This window comes from Lacerta agilis, chromosome 2 (genome assembly GCF_009819535.1).
Source record: "Lacerta agilis isolate rLacAgi1 chromosome 2, rLacAgi1.pri, whole genome shotgun sequence".
Taxonomy (NCBI): Eukaryota; Metazoa; Chordata; class Lepidosauria; order Squamata; family Lacertidae; genus Lacerta; species Lacerta agilis.
The window spans coordinates 38937967-38954242 of record NC_046313.1 but is presented as its reverse complement, the minus strand read 5'-3'; the positions used below and the strand labels follow the sequence as shown (position 1 = coordinate 38954242).

Below are 16276 nucleotides of genomic sequence, written 5' to 3'. Positions count from 1 at the left end.
GCATAGAAACGGCATATGCATTTAACTATTAATGGCTGTTCTAGATTGTACTTGTGTTTGTAAGTAGTCTATTTCTTTCAAAACCAGTCAGACAAGCCCCTACTGGAGAGGATCGTTAATCCAATCTTATTTCATGTGCTGTGGGAAGAAACCTCTCAACTCATTTTAACAGTGGCAGGAGAAAGTTTATCTGTCAAGTGGGAATATGGCATTGGTGAGAAAGGAGACATGCATGCACACAAATGTTAACACTTAAGTTTCTTTTCCTGAACATTCATAGGATGGTGGAGCGAAAGTGTATTACATTATAAGCTTTCAAACGAGTCTACTTCGGTAGATATATTATCCTAGGGTTGGCAGAGGTAGGCATGTATGTGTATATACACACACACTATCCTTATAGACAATATGCATAACAGTGAGGGTCATGGAAGATGAAATACAGAAGACTCAGCATTTGTTAAGTCTTAAATGTGTGTGAAGTAAATGTGTTAAAATTGACAAACTAGTGTTAATAATAACAGAGATTTTTTTTTATGTTACCTTACTTCAACCTGTGGAACTGAACTTCCTGTTTATTTTGCTTCAGCATACCTATCCTGCTTGAAATATTCTGCAAACATTACTTCTTTACCTGAGTTTTATGAGATTTGGCAAGAGTCTTGCAGTGATGGATTTCAGCAAAGAAACAACACTTTCAAATTGTTTTTTTTTCTTATTAGCCTGTTTTTTTAAAGATAACATCACTGTTTAAAAACACTATGATAAAAGGATACCCCTAGAACAAAAGGTAATGATAAGAATTGGAAGTTGGTGTCAAATAATTTGGCCAAAAGCATAGATAGGAAAGAGAAAACTACCTTATACAGACTGTTTGTCCACCTAGACTCAACAAACATGTTTCCTTTCACTGGTCCACTAATTAAAAATCTCAGCAACATTGTTGGATACAATCTATTAGTGCCATAGATGACATGCATCCTACTCCTAATTGACCTTGAGCTATTTAGGCAATTTAAATAAAACAAAGGACCCATATACAGAACTTCAGTTGCCATGAAATGAATACAGCAAATTAAGTCACTTTAATTAAAGAAAATTACAAAAGGTGTGCAAAACAATTTCCATGATTAAATACACATTTAAAAGCAACATGCAAACTGACATCTGAATATAGGTTTTAGTTAAATGACAAATTCCAATACTTTTCAACTTGAACCAAGACTTCAATTAATTTTGAAGTATGCATGAAATCAAGGAAGCTAATAATTGAAGTTGTGTTTTAAGGGGATGATATTGGTAACTTCAAATTATGTGTCCAAATACCTCATTTCCCAAAATATAGTGTTGTGATTGAAGTACTACTTAGTGTTCAGAGAGACAGCGGCTTAGTTTGTTCTGAACACATAATAAGCTTGCTGTATGATAGGATTTCTAACAGGCTATAAGGTGGGAAAGCCACAGCCCTCCAGCTGTTTGACTACACCTCTCATCATCCTTGGCCATGCTGCCTAGCACTGATGAGTGAAGTCCAGTAACATCTGGAGGGTCACTATTTCCCCCTTCTTGTTGTTCAATATACTACCCTCTTGGTCATTACAGATTATCTTGTACTTGTAGAACTTCCCCAGCACAACCCAAGTGCAAATACCAATGGATCAAGAACTGAAGTGTCTGGAATGGTTATTTCCAATATCTAAGCTGTTTGCTGTCACTTTCCCAACATCTCAACATTGTCCTATGCCACTTCCTGCCCTGCAGAATGGTTATTTAGGCCAACAGTACTTTAATGATGTTTGCTATGGATTTCTTTTGGCACCTCTGACAAATGACAAACAAGTTAATATCTATTTATAACAGCATGAAAACAAGGACCTTGAGCATTCTATCTATGTCAGAGCAAGTGCAACTAAGAGCCAACTTGCTATAATATTCCTTTCTGTGTATTAGAAGATAGGAAGAAAAGGACATGTACAAAGGCAGAAACTCCTGGTATAGATTTCCTGCCACCTCCTTAAGCTCGGTACTAGAACTCAAATCTGTATGTACTTTTGACATGTCCCATTCACTGTTTAAACCTTAGTAATCTCCTGCCCCTTCACTCTTACGGAGTGGCAGGCACTAAGCTTCACAGTGTACTTACAGAGAGAAACCCAATAGGCACAGGCTATGGAAACATTTTTTAAAAATAAAAAATAAAAAAAATTGAAGGAACAACAGCAGCCAAAACTTAACATTTAAAACCAGCTGTTGACAGTTAACGTAGTAGTCCTCTGTCTTGCTCTGTCCATACTGGTTTGGGCTTCTTAAAGTCATCTGTCCCATCTTAAGCAGCACAGTTGACTGAAGGAAGTAAGAGGCCATCTCTTCAGGAAAGGGAGAATAAGCAGGACGGGGTTCCAGATATCCTTCCCCCCCACCTACAAATTTCCATCAGTTCAGTCAAAGTTTGTCATCAGTCATTTCTAGGAACTGAGCATAGACATCCCTGGAGCATTCCCCTTTTTGATTGAATAAAAATTTGTAGTAGCTGCCATCTGCACAGATCGCTGCAAGAGAAAGATACTGTTTTCAGTTTGGCAACGGAAGTCAACTGCTTACACATTGTGTTTCACTGCACAGCTTTTGCTTGTGAGAGCAGCAAGAGACGCCACATTACCTGCAGGCTAAGAAATGTTCTCCTATAAGAGCTGTGTTATATACGCCAATCAGTTCTAGCGCCTGGCTTGCCCCATCCCAGATAGTTCTTGATGAATCATTAAGCTGCCCTCCGTGAGATCTCAAGCAACAATATTGAGCGTTCAACATTCCTTGCAATCTAAACATTTTTACAATCTTAGGCTGCTATCATATGCACATTTAATCTGGAGTTAAAACCCATTTATATAAATGGCACTCCCATCAAGGACAGGGGGAGATTGCTCTAAAAAGTTTGATGAGCACAGCTGCTTAAATTCATAGGCTGTGTTTGGGATATGCACGGTTGAGAGGCCTTGTTTGATTTTTGGTGCAACTCGAGATTCTTACCTAGGACAGAATTCGGCTCTGTTCCAAAGGCACAGATGCAGGGGGAGCCTGAGGGAACCTGAAATTTGGAAAAACTCCATTTGGAACTGAAGTATTTGGGCAGGAAGCTGGCAGATGCTAAGCTGAAAAAGAAAGAAAGCTCTCTTCAGAATCATCTCAACCCAGTAGTGCAGGCACTGAAGCAAACTGGCTCCTAGCAGCATGTATTAAGGTTCACAATTATTTTAATGATTATTTTAATTATTTATTTTAGCTACTGATACATTCTTCCTGTATGAAGTTATCTAATCATTTTTGCCTAGAGATCATCACACTGGCCCCAGCTGCTTACCTCGACTGCTTGTTCCTCTTAGGATCCTCCGCAGCAAAAATGTGCACTGTGGCATGATCACTTGACACACAAATGAGAGAAGCATCTTGGTTGAAGTTAATGCTAAAGGAGAAGTCAGAAACAAGTCTGCTTATATCACCACTGTCATGGAATGTTACTTTTTAAAGAAATGCCTGTGTGAGTATACTGCATCTTTTCAAACACTATAAGCCAACCTCTTTCCCAAGTATCTTAGAAACTCTTAACTCTAGGTTTTTGGGAGGTTATCTAAAGCAATGTCACCTTGCAACAACATATCCAGTGAGATGCTAACCTTTTATCAGCAGGTGTTGATGCAGAGTGAAGCAGCATCAGCAACTGAAGTGGTAGAAAGTGAAAGAGCATTCACCCCAGAAGTATACCACATAGACGGGAGGGAGGGAAATATATTCACACCTTTAAAAAGCATTAACTCCTCCATAATACATGTAGCTGAAGAAAAGGGCACACAGATATTGGTGAGGCATAATTACTTCTTAATTAGTATCTTAGTTCCTCCATAAACCAACACAGTTGCAGGATGAATGCTACTTTAATTCTGAGTTTTCATTCTGAGTTTCTCGTTCCCTCAACTTTTTAAAGCTAAGCAGACTATAGAAAAGTTCATGTTTGAACTGATGCTTTATTGTATATCTCATACACTGTAGCTCTCAGACTTAACCCCCACTCCCATTTTTGTGTTTAATGCACAACTCTCAATTGGATTAAATTCCTCTTGAACTGTACTGCTGTTCATTTCTCTACCTCTGTGGTGTCACATTTCCCCCAAATAATTTTCAGATACCAAGCCTAATGTTTAGATTTGTCTGATGTGCTACACATAACACTGAACTGGCTAATGTGAAAAGCCAGCTGACAGTATCAGCTGTATAATTAACAGGTTACAGATGGAAGAAAATTATTCACACACAGGAAGTTCATGTCTCTTAACTGGAAAACTGGGGAGTAGTTTTAAAGCATGAAACCCCCATTTGTACAACGGCCACTCCATCTCGCTGATGATCCAAGGCAAAGCATGATTCCTCCAATCCCCCCAACACATTAACAAAACAATAAATCTTACCAGTAAATATTGGCAGCCTGAGACCCTCTGCGCAGTTCCTGGATTAAATGCCCAGATGATGTATCAAATATTCTTATTAGGGTCCCCTTGAAAAGCAATAGCACACATTAAAGATGTGAGGGGAGCCTTTCAAAGAAACACAAGTTCTTCCCAGAACACAACATTAGGATACAGCTGTTCACTTCCCAGATGATGGCTCTGTCATTTTTTCACCACCCTACACTATTGTAGCTGCACATCTTTGCCCTTCCCATATGGAATTATTTTTGTTACCTGGTGCTATCCTTCCCACATATTTGGAAATCCTCTCAGGTTTATCTGGATGAATATATCCAAGATCAATGCCACTAAAGCCAGTATTTTGACAGAAAAATTGAGAAAGTCTACATGAACTGGATTTATACTGTATACAGTGGTCCCCTGGGTTATGTACGTGATCCGTTCTGGGTCGCGGTACGTAACGCACGCGTGCGTATCATGAACGCATGGGAAAAAAAACCTGGAAGCGCGATTTGAGCGCTTCTGCGCATGCATGAAGTGCGCAGAACGCTTCTGCACATCCGGGGGTTATGCGTGCTCCGGAAACACTTCTGGGTTGTGGGCGTTCGCAACTCCAACGCCCGCAACACGGGGTGTGCGTAACCCGGGGTATGACTGTACTGTCTGAACCTAGTATATAACACATTTATTACATATTTTGGAAGATTCTGGCATGCAATAGTGAGGCAGCAGGATGAAAGGTTTGACTGAGGAACGAATAGCCAGGGAACTTATTTGAAGCAATGCAGGTTACAGGCTGCCAAAGAATGTATAGTTGATCTCTTAACCAATATTTGCAATAACAGCATGCGTATTTTCAAACGTAATCACTACGGCCACAAAGGTCACCAACTTTTTGTATAAACTTTAAAGCCAAGACTTTCATAAATTCAACTTCTGTGTTAGATATAGTCTTCCCAGTAGGCTTAACAGTAAATTAAAGACTATACAATGCACCTATTAAAATGCCAGACTCTCAAGATGACACAATTCAAGGTTCATTCTAAACCATTCTAAACCATTAAGGACTCTTGTGTTGTTTTCTAGCCAACTGTGGAGTAAAATCATTGACTTACTTTTTCTGATGCTGTAGCAATTCTTGTTCCCTGTAGGTTAAGAGCTATGCAACTCAAGACCCCTTCATGAGCTGGTATATCTACAGGAGGTTTCTCTGTATTTGCCAGGTCCACTATCTGCACATGTCCAGTATGTGTTCCAGGGAATGCAAGTAGGGAATTATTACTGTTTGGGCACAGGACACAAAGACCTGAAATACAATTTAGAATAGGCATTTTTACTACCATCTCTGTCCTCCCCACCTTCCTTCTGAAAATAAGTTTTGAGAGTACTTGGAACACTCAAAAAAGCAAGCTAGGAAGCTTCATGTTACCACTTAGCCATGAGTGTCAATGTCTGTATAAGCAAAAGGCAGGATTTACTGTCAATGGAAACCCTGCATTAGGGCTTCCGTTTGCACAATGGGGCTTTCCCCTCTTCTCCTGCTTCCATGGCCCACAAAATTGGCTCAGGGTGATTGGAAGAACCCCCAGAGCAGCACACAGGAGGAGGAGGAGAGGGGAAACTGTTTTGTCGGAAAAGCTGCAATGCTCGCAGTGATGTAATGTTCATCATAGCATACCGTTGACTCCCACCCAAAATTGACAATTAGCCCTGAAATTCCATATTCCAACAATGCATTTTCCAACAATGTTTTTTTCTTTTTTCCAAATCCAACATGAAAACTATGGGGAGATGGGAGGACAAATGGTTTCATAAGCTTTTCCACTGCACTTAATGGGGATGACAAGGATGGTATGGCTCAGCATCACATGACTTGCAAAGCATGAGAAAGGTCCAAATAGTTTTTTATATAGTTAAGTCCTAGGGTGTGCAAAATAGACAGCATCAGTTATCATTAGGAGTACAATAACAAACAGAAGAACAACAGCACATGATCTTTCTTTGTTCCTCTTACACTTTATGTAGTGGATAACACTTACCTTTAGGATTGTAGCAGGTTTCAAAGACATGCAACTGGTGAGGGTTGTGCGTGAATGTGAAAACCTTAATCATAGAGTCCAGAACTACCACGATTCTGAAAGAAAGAAGGCAAGGGCACACCAATTAGCATCATGTCCAGCTAAACTGGTCCAACTCCAAACTGGACAAACTAGAAGAAGCTCTCCATACAACAGAGTGTGACCAGACTCACCTATCTCTTCGCAGCTTAACTGCTTTGACTTCTGTGGAAAATTCTATTTCGATAACGGTCTTCTTTTTCAGATCATCCCAGATCATCACTGCAGAAATGGAAATGGCCTTATTAGTCTTAAAATAATACCTGGCAATCTTATAAAGTGCTTCCAGGGATGCTACATGAGGTCTACTGCATCCCAGACTACCCAGTTTGCACTGGTTCACTTGGCAAAAAAACAAAAACAAAAACAAAAACCATGCCCCAAGTTCAGATCTTCAAAATTAGACATTGTACAGTTAGCATTAAGTTACAATTGGTTTGGGGCAGGAGAAAATAGAAGCATCAACTACATCCAAACATGTCTTATATGATGGCATTCTGAAGCTTAGTCTACCCTCTTCTTCACCCTCCCCACCTGCTACTGCCAATAGCTTTTTATTCCTATTTATGCGGGAGTGCAGTATCATGGCTGCTTATCAAAATCTGTTTATCCTTTGACCATCTGGAAAAACACAAATTATCCTGAATACAGGGTAACAATAGGTCACAGATTGCTCTAGCTAGCACCTGGCATTAAAAGGAATGATTCGCCACTGCACAACTCGAGAAGGGTGCCAGCTAAGTCCACATTTATTCAAATTTAAAACTACCCAGGAAGTCTACGATAAAATCTGCTTGAACACCAGTTACATTAAAGCTGCTTGGAAATGTTTAGTGCTGAACTCAGCCCTAAGCTATTGCTTACTTACTGCTCAATACTTTACCTTTATTAGGTGGGTATTTGGGTTTTTTTCCTCCACCAACCAAAGCTAAATAATTGCAGCGAAACAACATTTCAACATGGCCAACACCTCCTTCTAGAAATTCTGGAGAGGGAAAAGGGACATTTTTAATTAAACACTCAAAGCAAAGAAAAGTTTATTAATACTGGAACGTCTTTGTGTATCAAGAGGATTCTCTCCAAAGACTCCAAGTTAAAATGCAGCTGAGGTCAGTCCTCTTTTACTTTTTATTCCTGGAGTGCCTCATTTCAAGACAATGCTTCATCATCATCAGAAAAGCCTGCTCAGAGCCTTCTTCTGACTATACATTATGGACACAGCAATATTCTACTGGATCAAAGTTTTAGAAAACTGTACTCAAATTCCGGCAAGTGAAATCTCTGTTCTACGCACAGTTACTTGAGGGTAAAGGGTTGCACAGCATGTGGTTTAAGATGGAAAAAATGGCACAGCAGAACAACTATGTATATTGAGGAAGAATCTCACCTTGTTTCTCCTTCTCTTTGAGTGGATCTGCATTAAACACTCTAAATCCATTTTCCATCCCACAAGCAAAGCACCCTAAAAAAGAAGAGGATTACTACATCAGGAATCAATGGGCAAAGGACCATAGCTCAGTAGTAGCACATGCTCTGTGTACAGAAGTCCCAGGCATCTCCCATTAAGAAGATCAGGTAAGACTCTTCCCTGCCAGAGATGCTCTTATTCACAACAGGCAATACAGGAATCTAACTGCAAGTAGATCCAATGCATTACAGTGGTTAAATTGTGCCCATGGCAGTAGAATGGATTTGTGAACATTTCAGAAAAGCAACTGGCACTAAAAGCTATAAAGACGCCTGGAACCTGATGTATTTTCTTAGCTATTTAGGATCAAACTTGCACAGCAGTTTGTAGGGATTAGGGAGTCCTTATTCTGCCAAGTGTAATTTGTTTTTTAAAAGGCTGGCCCGCAACAGGCTTAAATTGAGAGCTCTGTCAACCACACATTTCCTGTTTCTTGTAGTTGATGCCGGTTATTGAGAAAAATGTATCTTCCCTTTTCCCCCCTTCTGTTCCTCTACCTCAGCATTTATAGTAACTGCATATTATTTTTCCCATTTATTTGCTTACCAAGAAACACAATCAAATACATCAACCTTCATATTTTCCCTTTCAGCCAGCTCAAAACTTTATTCACTATAAGGACGAGAATGAACCTTGAATTTATGAGCCTCCACATAAAACGCCCGTTCTTGTGCTGCCACCTTTCAGACCTCTCGTGGTGGAGGCACCCAAAGAAGGGTCTTGTGTGATGATCGCAGGAACCAAATAATTTCATGTGGGGAGAGGTGGTCCTTGAGATATTGCAGTCCTGATCTGTTTAACGCTTTATAAGTCAAAACCAGCACATCTGAATTTGTTGCTAAGATGAAAGCTGGAATTCCAATAACTCTACTAGACTATAAACAAGCACCCTAGGAAACTGCATCCTGTAGGTTTCAGCTCCTGGTGTAGCCCATACAACCCACATGCTATAAAGTTTCTGGTGCAAATAGAATGAACATTTTACTAGCTTATGCATTCTATGAAAGTCCACTGAAGTGACGTCTCAGATAACTGCCATAAAATATTCTCAAGGTAAAGAATAGCTAAGCATAAGCTTTTCTGGGGTGAAGTTTACTACAAGGAAGTTGATCCTTAACTTGTGTTACTCTAGTGAGTCATAGCCTATTTTCTAGGCAGAAAAAAAAGAACACTAGCTAGGATGTCTATTTTTGCTAAGTCATTCACTAGGGGCCACATCAATTTGGGATGCCTCACACACTGTATTTAGGGGAACACATGAAATGTTAAATGTGCACCTAAACAAGTGTAATTTTTCTTAGAAAAACAACTATGAAATGAACAAGAGCACAATAAACATAGGACACTCCTCAATTTGCAAGCACATGATCGGTGTAGTCACTCAATTTGAACTAGCTTCCCTAATAAATTAAAATGACAAACTATTTGTCATTGCTACTAATTAGGGATAATTGTAAGAACATAAGAACTGCCTGCTGGATCAAGCCAATGCTCCATCCAGTCCATTGTCCTGTACTTCAGCGGCCACCCTGATGCCTGCGCAAAACTCAAAAGCAGGACCCGAGCACAAGAACACTCTTCCCTCTTGTGCTTTCCAGCAACTGGTATTCAGAAACATTACTGCCTCCAACTGGGGAGACAGTTATCATGACTATTGATAGCCTTATCCTCCATGAATTTGTCCAGTCCTCTTTTAAAGCCATCCAAAAGTTGGTGGACATCACTGCCTCCTCTTGAAGTGAGTTCCACATATTAACAATGTACTGTGTGAAGAAGTACTTTCTCTCATTTGTTCTGAATCTTCCAACATTCAGCTTCATTAGAGGTCCACCAGTTCTAGTGTTATGAGTGTGTGTGTGTGTGTGTGTTTGGGGGGACTTTTTTGTCCATTCTCTCCATGCCATGCATAATTTTATAGACTTTTATGTCACCTCTGATTCTCCTTTTATCTAAACTAAGAAGCCCCAAACACTGCAACCTTCCATTGAAGATCCATTCCCCTTATCATTTTGGTTGTACTTTTCTGAACCTTTCCCAACTGTACAATATCCTTCTTTGAGGTGAGCTGACCAGAACTGTACTACACAATATTCCAAATGTGGTTGCAACACATATTTGTATGTCATTGTGACATTGGCAGTTTTATTTTCAGTTCCTTTTCTAATGCCCCCTAGCATGGAATTTGGCTTTTTTTCACAATTGCTGCACACTGTGCTGACATCCACTATTACCCCAAGTCTCATTCCTGGTCAGTCACCACTAGTTCAAAGCCCATGAGTGTATATGTAAAATTATTATTCCTAGTGCTAACCATTCATTTACAATGAGTTGCATTTGCCATTTTACCAATCATTCATTCAGTTTTGGAAAGGTCCTTTTGGAGCTCTTCACAATCTCTTTTCATTTTAAAGACCCTGAACAATTCAGTTTCATCATTAAATGTGGGCACCTCACTGCTCACCCCTTCCTAACTCTTGATCATTTGTGAACAAGTTATAAAGCGCAAATACCAATACCAATTCTTGGGAGACTCCATTTTGTGTTCCTTTTTGTTCTCTTCATTTGGACAAGACTTCCTTTTGTTAAAGGAAGCCTTCTTGCCTCTAACGGCTTCTTTGACTCTGCACATTACCAAACTGGCATCCTCTTGGCCCTCATGATACTTTTTGCCATCTATGGTGTACACGCCAGCTGAGTTTCTAATACTGCGTTTTTAAACAAGTTCCAGCAATTTGGAGTGATCCAACCCACTTGACTTTGTCTTTCAACTTCCTTTTTACCAAGCTTTGGGGAAGTTTCCTGTTTTGAAATCAAAGCACATTTAATTTAATTGTGCTATGGTCACTGCTCCCAATTGGCATGACAACAATTACATTTGCATCAGGTCCTGGGCACCACTCAAGATTAACCTCAGGGTTGCTGACTTTCTAGTTGGTTCCATGACCAAAGGAACAGTCACTTAGGGTATCTAGAAATTTTGCTTCTTTACTGTGATTGTGAGATACCGTAGGTCATAATGTTGCAAAACTTTCTCCTATGTGCCCTTTACTGTTCAGGACATTAAATTCTGTGTGCAAATTCATATGCCCAAGAAAGCAGCTACCGCTGAAAGAGCTGCAATTTAATGAAAATTCAAGAAAGGCAATCTGAGGAGTAGAATGATTCAGTTCACAACTGGGCCAAAACACACATCTTAGCCCTAAGTCCAGCTTTGGCGCCTGTTTGTGGGAACTGTTGAATTATGCATCAGTTGCAGTGGAAATGGCATTGAGTAGGAGGGCAAGCCTGACACACATGCCCAACAAGGAGCTCAATATACGCAGGTTTTTAAAGAGAAAGACTAAAGGAGAACAGGATGAGGCAATGTACAAGGGGTAAAGCATCTGGGCTGGGCCAAGCACTGTTGTATTAGGACAAAACAAGGCTCCGCGTGGAAGTCTGAGAAGGCAAGGAGGAGAATGGAAGCAACTGCCTCCCCTGTCTTGGTGTCTCAGTGCAGAGGCCGATCCTCCCCGCGCATTTTGCAAAACATCAGACACCGACTGCGCCCCATAAACACCCAAGCGCACTAATCAGAGGCCGGAAAACGGAAAGGGGAGAGACGAGGCCAAAGGGGGAAGTATTGGCACCCATCAACGTTAACAGAGAGCGCCAAGCAACACAAACTTAAGGGACAAAGGCAACCTGCTGGGGGGAAAGAGATGTGTCTGAGCCCGGAGAAGGCAGCCCCCTCTCTTTGCCCCAAGAAGGGAAGGCAAAGACCTCCTCCTCGCCCGCACTTTTTTGTGCTCAGGCATCCGTCTAGACTGGCCGCGGGTTCGAGACCTGCGCCTCCCCCTCCTCGGAAGGCCTGGAATTATTTGGGAGGGGGCGAAAAACTCAACTTTCGCCTCTCCCAACCTCATCCCATTATGGACGCTGAACACGGGGGAGGAAAGGAAACCCGCCAAGCCCGAACGCCTCCCCCGCGGGAGGACAGGCGGACCCCTGACTCCCCCACCCCCCGGCGCCCCGCGAGGGTCTTTACCGTGGTCCTGGTTGAAGCCGGCGAACAGCAACCCATTCCCGTGCGGGTTGGCTGGGAGAAGGTTCATGGCGCCGGACTCCGGGGAAGGCCGCAGCCGCGGAGGGGAGGGGGGGGGGTCCTTCACACCATCGGGGGAGGGTCACTGGCCTGAGGGGGCGGCAGCGCCACGATTCCTTCCGGACTAGACAGGCGCCGCGCCGAGCACCGAGCGCGTCCAATGAGCCCTCCCAGGCTGACCAGAGGAGAGCTGAACTGTCGAACGCCGGCCGCTGCTGCTACCGCCTTCGCCTTCCTCGGCTTCGCTCTTTCCATTCCCCAGCCTGCTACGTACGCACCCCCCTCTTTCCGAGCGCAGAGCGCGTCGCTCAAGGCAGGCCGTCCGGCGGAGTGCCAAGCTAACGATCAGCAGCCCGGCTCTCACCTGGCTGGCGCCACCGGGAAAGGTGGGCGACGGGGAAAGCCCTTCTCGTGGCCGCCGTACTGCGCTCTCTTCTCGCGCCTCTCACGGTGTCTATTGCGTGTCGCCTTCGCTACCCTTGCAAGAGAGGTAAGGGGTTCTAAATGCGGTTACGAAGAGGCAAAAGACCCGCTGGACGTGGGGCAACTCAGCCCCCAGTAAAGTCACCGCCATTCCAGGGGTTGCAGACGTGCTTCTTACTCTCTTGGGAGCCCCCAAAAAATTTAAAGGGGAAAAAACGATGTACATTTCCAAAATATAAGATAATTGCATTTTACTACAACAATTACTTTGATAAAATACATATTTTGTTATGTGCAAATGGCTTTAGATACCTATTAGGTCCATAAATTACCATATAGCATATATTCAACACAAAAAACAGTGACAATTTGTTGATAAAGGACAGCTGGACATAGAAAGGGTCCCATTACCATCAGTAGCTTATGGCCTCATCAAACTTAAATCTGGCCCTGTTCTTACCCCACAGTTAGTCTTTCCTTCAGGAATGAGACATGACAGAGGCTGTCATGTTCGTTTTGATATATGGTTTATTTACACATCTATACAACCTGAAGCTGAGCCTAATTCTGGAGAAAGGTGACAGCAGCAGCCCCATAAAACTTGCCAGCTTACTCCATAGTAAGCAGTATCAGCCGCCTTTCTTTGTGGCCTCTTTCGCTCTGCAGGGCACATCCCAACTGACTGTTCCTTTCAGTTTCCTGGGTACATGGCTCTTAACTCTTAAAACAGTAATGATGTCTTTTAAACCAAAGCCTCAGTTGAGAGAGGGATGAAGCCCACACATTTGCAAATGAGGCTTACCCTTTCGCCCTTTTGTGTGGCCTAAATGGCTTGTCCCCAGGCGCTCACCTCACAAGGAAATTACCTCAGTTAATTAGCTTTTACATTTGTTGATTCTCCAGAGTTAGCCATGGCTGGCACCCACTTAGCACACAGGGTCTGCTGCCTTCATTAAGCTTCTCACATGTTTCCATAATTTCAGGAACTTTGAAGTGTGTCTGCAGAACCTAATACTCATTTTTAAGACACAAGGGTCTGTCATGCCATTTTGCTTCATAATTTACTTTCTAGGAGGGCTAAAGGCTGGATTTGTTTTGTTTTTTAAATTTAAAAAGGCAAGAGAAGAAAAGCTCTGAGTACCTTTGCCTGGGAGTGCCAATTAAGACATTCAGTCTTGAATTGGGGGTGAGCAATGAGGTCAACAACTTTGCTGATGACAGCAAATTGTGTAGGCTGGTAAAAACAAAAAGGGATTGTTAGGAACTCTCAACCATCTCTTCAGACCGGATAGACATTAAAATGGTGAATGTAATTTAGTGTAAGCAAGTGTAAAATGATGTACTGTACCTGTATATCAGAGGGGGAAAAGTTTTTTTCTCACATACACTGAACTGGTGGTGATTGAGCAGGAAATATATTTGGGGTTGTGGTGGATGGCTCAGTAAAAGTTTAAATCTTGTGTGTTGTACTTGAAATTCTGCTCCTCTCAAAGATGATACTGTAGAGCTGGGAAAGATGCAGAAAAGAGCAACCAATAAGATCAAGGGGCTGGAACAACTCCTTACTTCACTTGGGGCTTTTCAGTTTACAAAAAGGGTGAATAAAATTATATATAGTATGGAGAAAGTGGATCTGGGTAGGTTTTTATCCCCCTCTCATGCTAAAACTCAGGATCATTCAATGAATCTGAAACTTAGAAGATTCAGGACAGAGAAAAGGAAATACTTCTTCACCTGTTGTTGTTCAGTCATTCAGTCGTGTCCGACTCTTCATGACCCCATGGACCAGAGCAGGCCAGGCACCCCTATCCTCCATTGCCTCCCGCAGTTTGGACAAACTCATGCTAGTCGCTTCGAGAACACTGTCCAACCATCTCATCCTCTGTTGTCCCCTTCTCCTTGTGCCCTCCATCTTTCCCAACATCAGGGTGTTTTCCAGGGAGTCTTCTCTTCTCATGAGGTGGCCAAAGTACTGGAGCCTCAACTTCAGGATCTGCCCTTCCAGTGAGCACTCAGGGCTGATTTATTTAAGGATGGATAAGTTTGATCTTTTTGCAGTCCATGAGACTCTCAAGAGTCTCCTCCAGCACCATAATTCAAAAGCATCAATTCTTCGGCGATCAGTCTTCTTCACCTAGCAAACAGTTAAAACTATGGAATTAGCTACTGTATGATGTAGTAATGGCCACCAACTTGGATGGCGTTAAGAGTTAACTTGGCCTTATTCTCCATAATTTTTCTATCAATGTAATGGCCTTTTTTGCCTCCAGTATCATAAGGTGGTATGCCTTTGAATACTAATTGCTGAGGAGCACAAGTGGAGAAGAGTACTGTTGTGCTAATGTCCTGCTTGTGGACTTCCCAGAGGCTTCTCATTGATCACTGTGAGAACAGGTGGGCCTTTGGTCTGGTCCAGCACCTTATGTTCCTATAGTGGATTTCAACAATAAAATAAGATTCATAGGCAGGTGATACTGCTCTTGCAGTAGTAGCTCTGAAACAACAAGTGTTATTGATGATGTCATGTGGCTTCTGGTTGTTCACCTGGAAGATGGTGGTGGCAGCCAAGGGGTAACAGAGGGTAGATGTTCTTAAGAGAACTCTGCCCAGTAAAGGAAAAACAGAGTAAAAAAATAAAAAAATACACCATCAGAAATGTTTTCAATTCAAATCAAACTGAACAATATAAAATAAAAAGCAAAACCATATTAACATAAGTTGAAAACAGAACAGCACGCCAATGGGGAAAATACCCCCCGTTTACTTAAAAACCAACTATCAGCTAATAAATAATAATAATAATAATAATTTTATTATTTGCCCCCACCCATCTGACTAGGTTGCCTCAACCATTCTGAGGCATTCATTACATTCAATGTAATAATAATAATAATAATAATAATAATAATAATAATAATAATAATAATAATAATTTGTACCCCGCCCATCTGGCTGGATTTCCCCAGCCACTCTGGGCGGCTTCCAACAAAAATCAGATACAAAAATATTACACATTAAAAACTTCCCTGAAAAGGGCTGCCTTCAGGTATTTTCTGAATGTCAGGTTGTTATTTATCTCCTTGACCTGTGATGGGAGGGCGTTCCACAGGGCGGCCGCCACTACCAAGAAGGCCCTCTGCCTGGTTCCCTGTAGCTTTGCTTCTCGCAGTGAGGGAACCGCCAGAAGGCCCTCGGCACTGGATCTCAGTGTCCGGGCTGAATGATGGGGGTGGAGACGCTCCTTCAGGTATACAGGACCGAGGCCGTTTAGGGCTTTAAAGGTCAGCACCAACACTTTGAATTGTGCTCGGAAACGTACTGGGAGCCAATGTAGATCTCTTATGTGGTCCCGGCGGCCACTCCCAGTCACCAGTCTAGCTGCCGCATTCTGGATGAATTGCAGTTTCCGGGTCACCTTCAAAGGTAGCCCCACATAGAGCGCATTGCAGTAGTCCAAGTGGGAGATAACCAGAGCATGCACCACTCTGGTGAGACAGTCTGTGGGCAGGTAGGGTCTCAGCCTGCGTACCAGATGGAGCTGGTAGACAGCTGCCCTGGACACAGAATTAACCTGCGCCTCCATGGACAGCTGTGAGTCCAAAATGACTCCCAGGCTGCGCACCTGGTCCTTCAGGGGCACAGTTACCCCATTCAGGACCAGGGAATCCTCCACACCTGCCCTCCTCCTGTCCCCCATAAACAGTACTTCTGTCTTGTCAGGATT

General features: G+C 42.4%; 1 protein-coding gene across 1 annotated transcript; it reads right to left on the bottom strand.

Moving 5' to 3' along the window:
* Window positions 1–1062: 1062 nt before the first annotated feature.
* WDR45B (WD repeat domain 45B) lies at window positions 1063–12292 on the bottom strand. The gene is made up of 10 exons (XM_033139600.1): window positions 12073–12292; window positions 7965–8039; window positions 7461–7562; window positions 6712–6799; window positions 6500–6594; window positions 5576–5766; window positions 4461–4546; window positions 3359–3460; window positions 3028–3149; window positions 1063–2549 (listed from the first exon to the last, which is right to left on the bottom strand). The coding sequence occupies exons 1-10, from the start codon at window positions 12137–12139 to the stop codon at window positions 2443–2445; spliced, it is 1035 nt and encodes a 344-aa protein (XP_032995491.1). The 5' UTR covers window positions 12140–12292; the 3' UTR covers window positions 1063–2442.
* Between the last annotated feature and the right edge of the window lie 3984 nt (window positions 12293–16276).

Excerpts from the sequence above, each read along its gene's own strand:
- WDR45B (XM_033139600.1), bottom strand. The coding sequence starts at position 12,139 with ATGAACCTTCTCCCAGCCAACCCGCACGGGAATGGGTTGCTGTTCGCC. Across the intron at positions 7,563-7,964 it reads CAAAGAGAAGGAGAAACAAG|AATTTCTAGAAGGAGGTGTT; the intron begins GTGAGATTCTTC and ends TTCCCTCTCCAG. Across the intron at positions 6,800-7,460 it reads CAAATACCCACCTAATAAAG|TGATGATCTGGGATGATCTG; the intron begins GTAAAGTATTGA and ends CCATTTCTGCAG.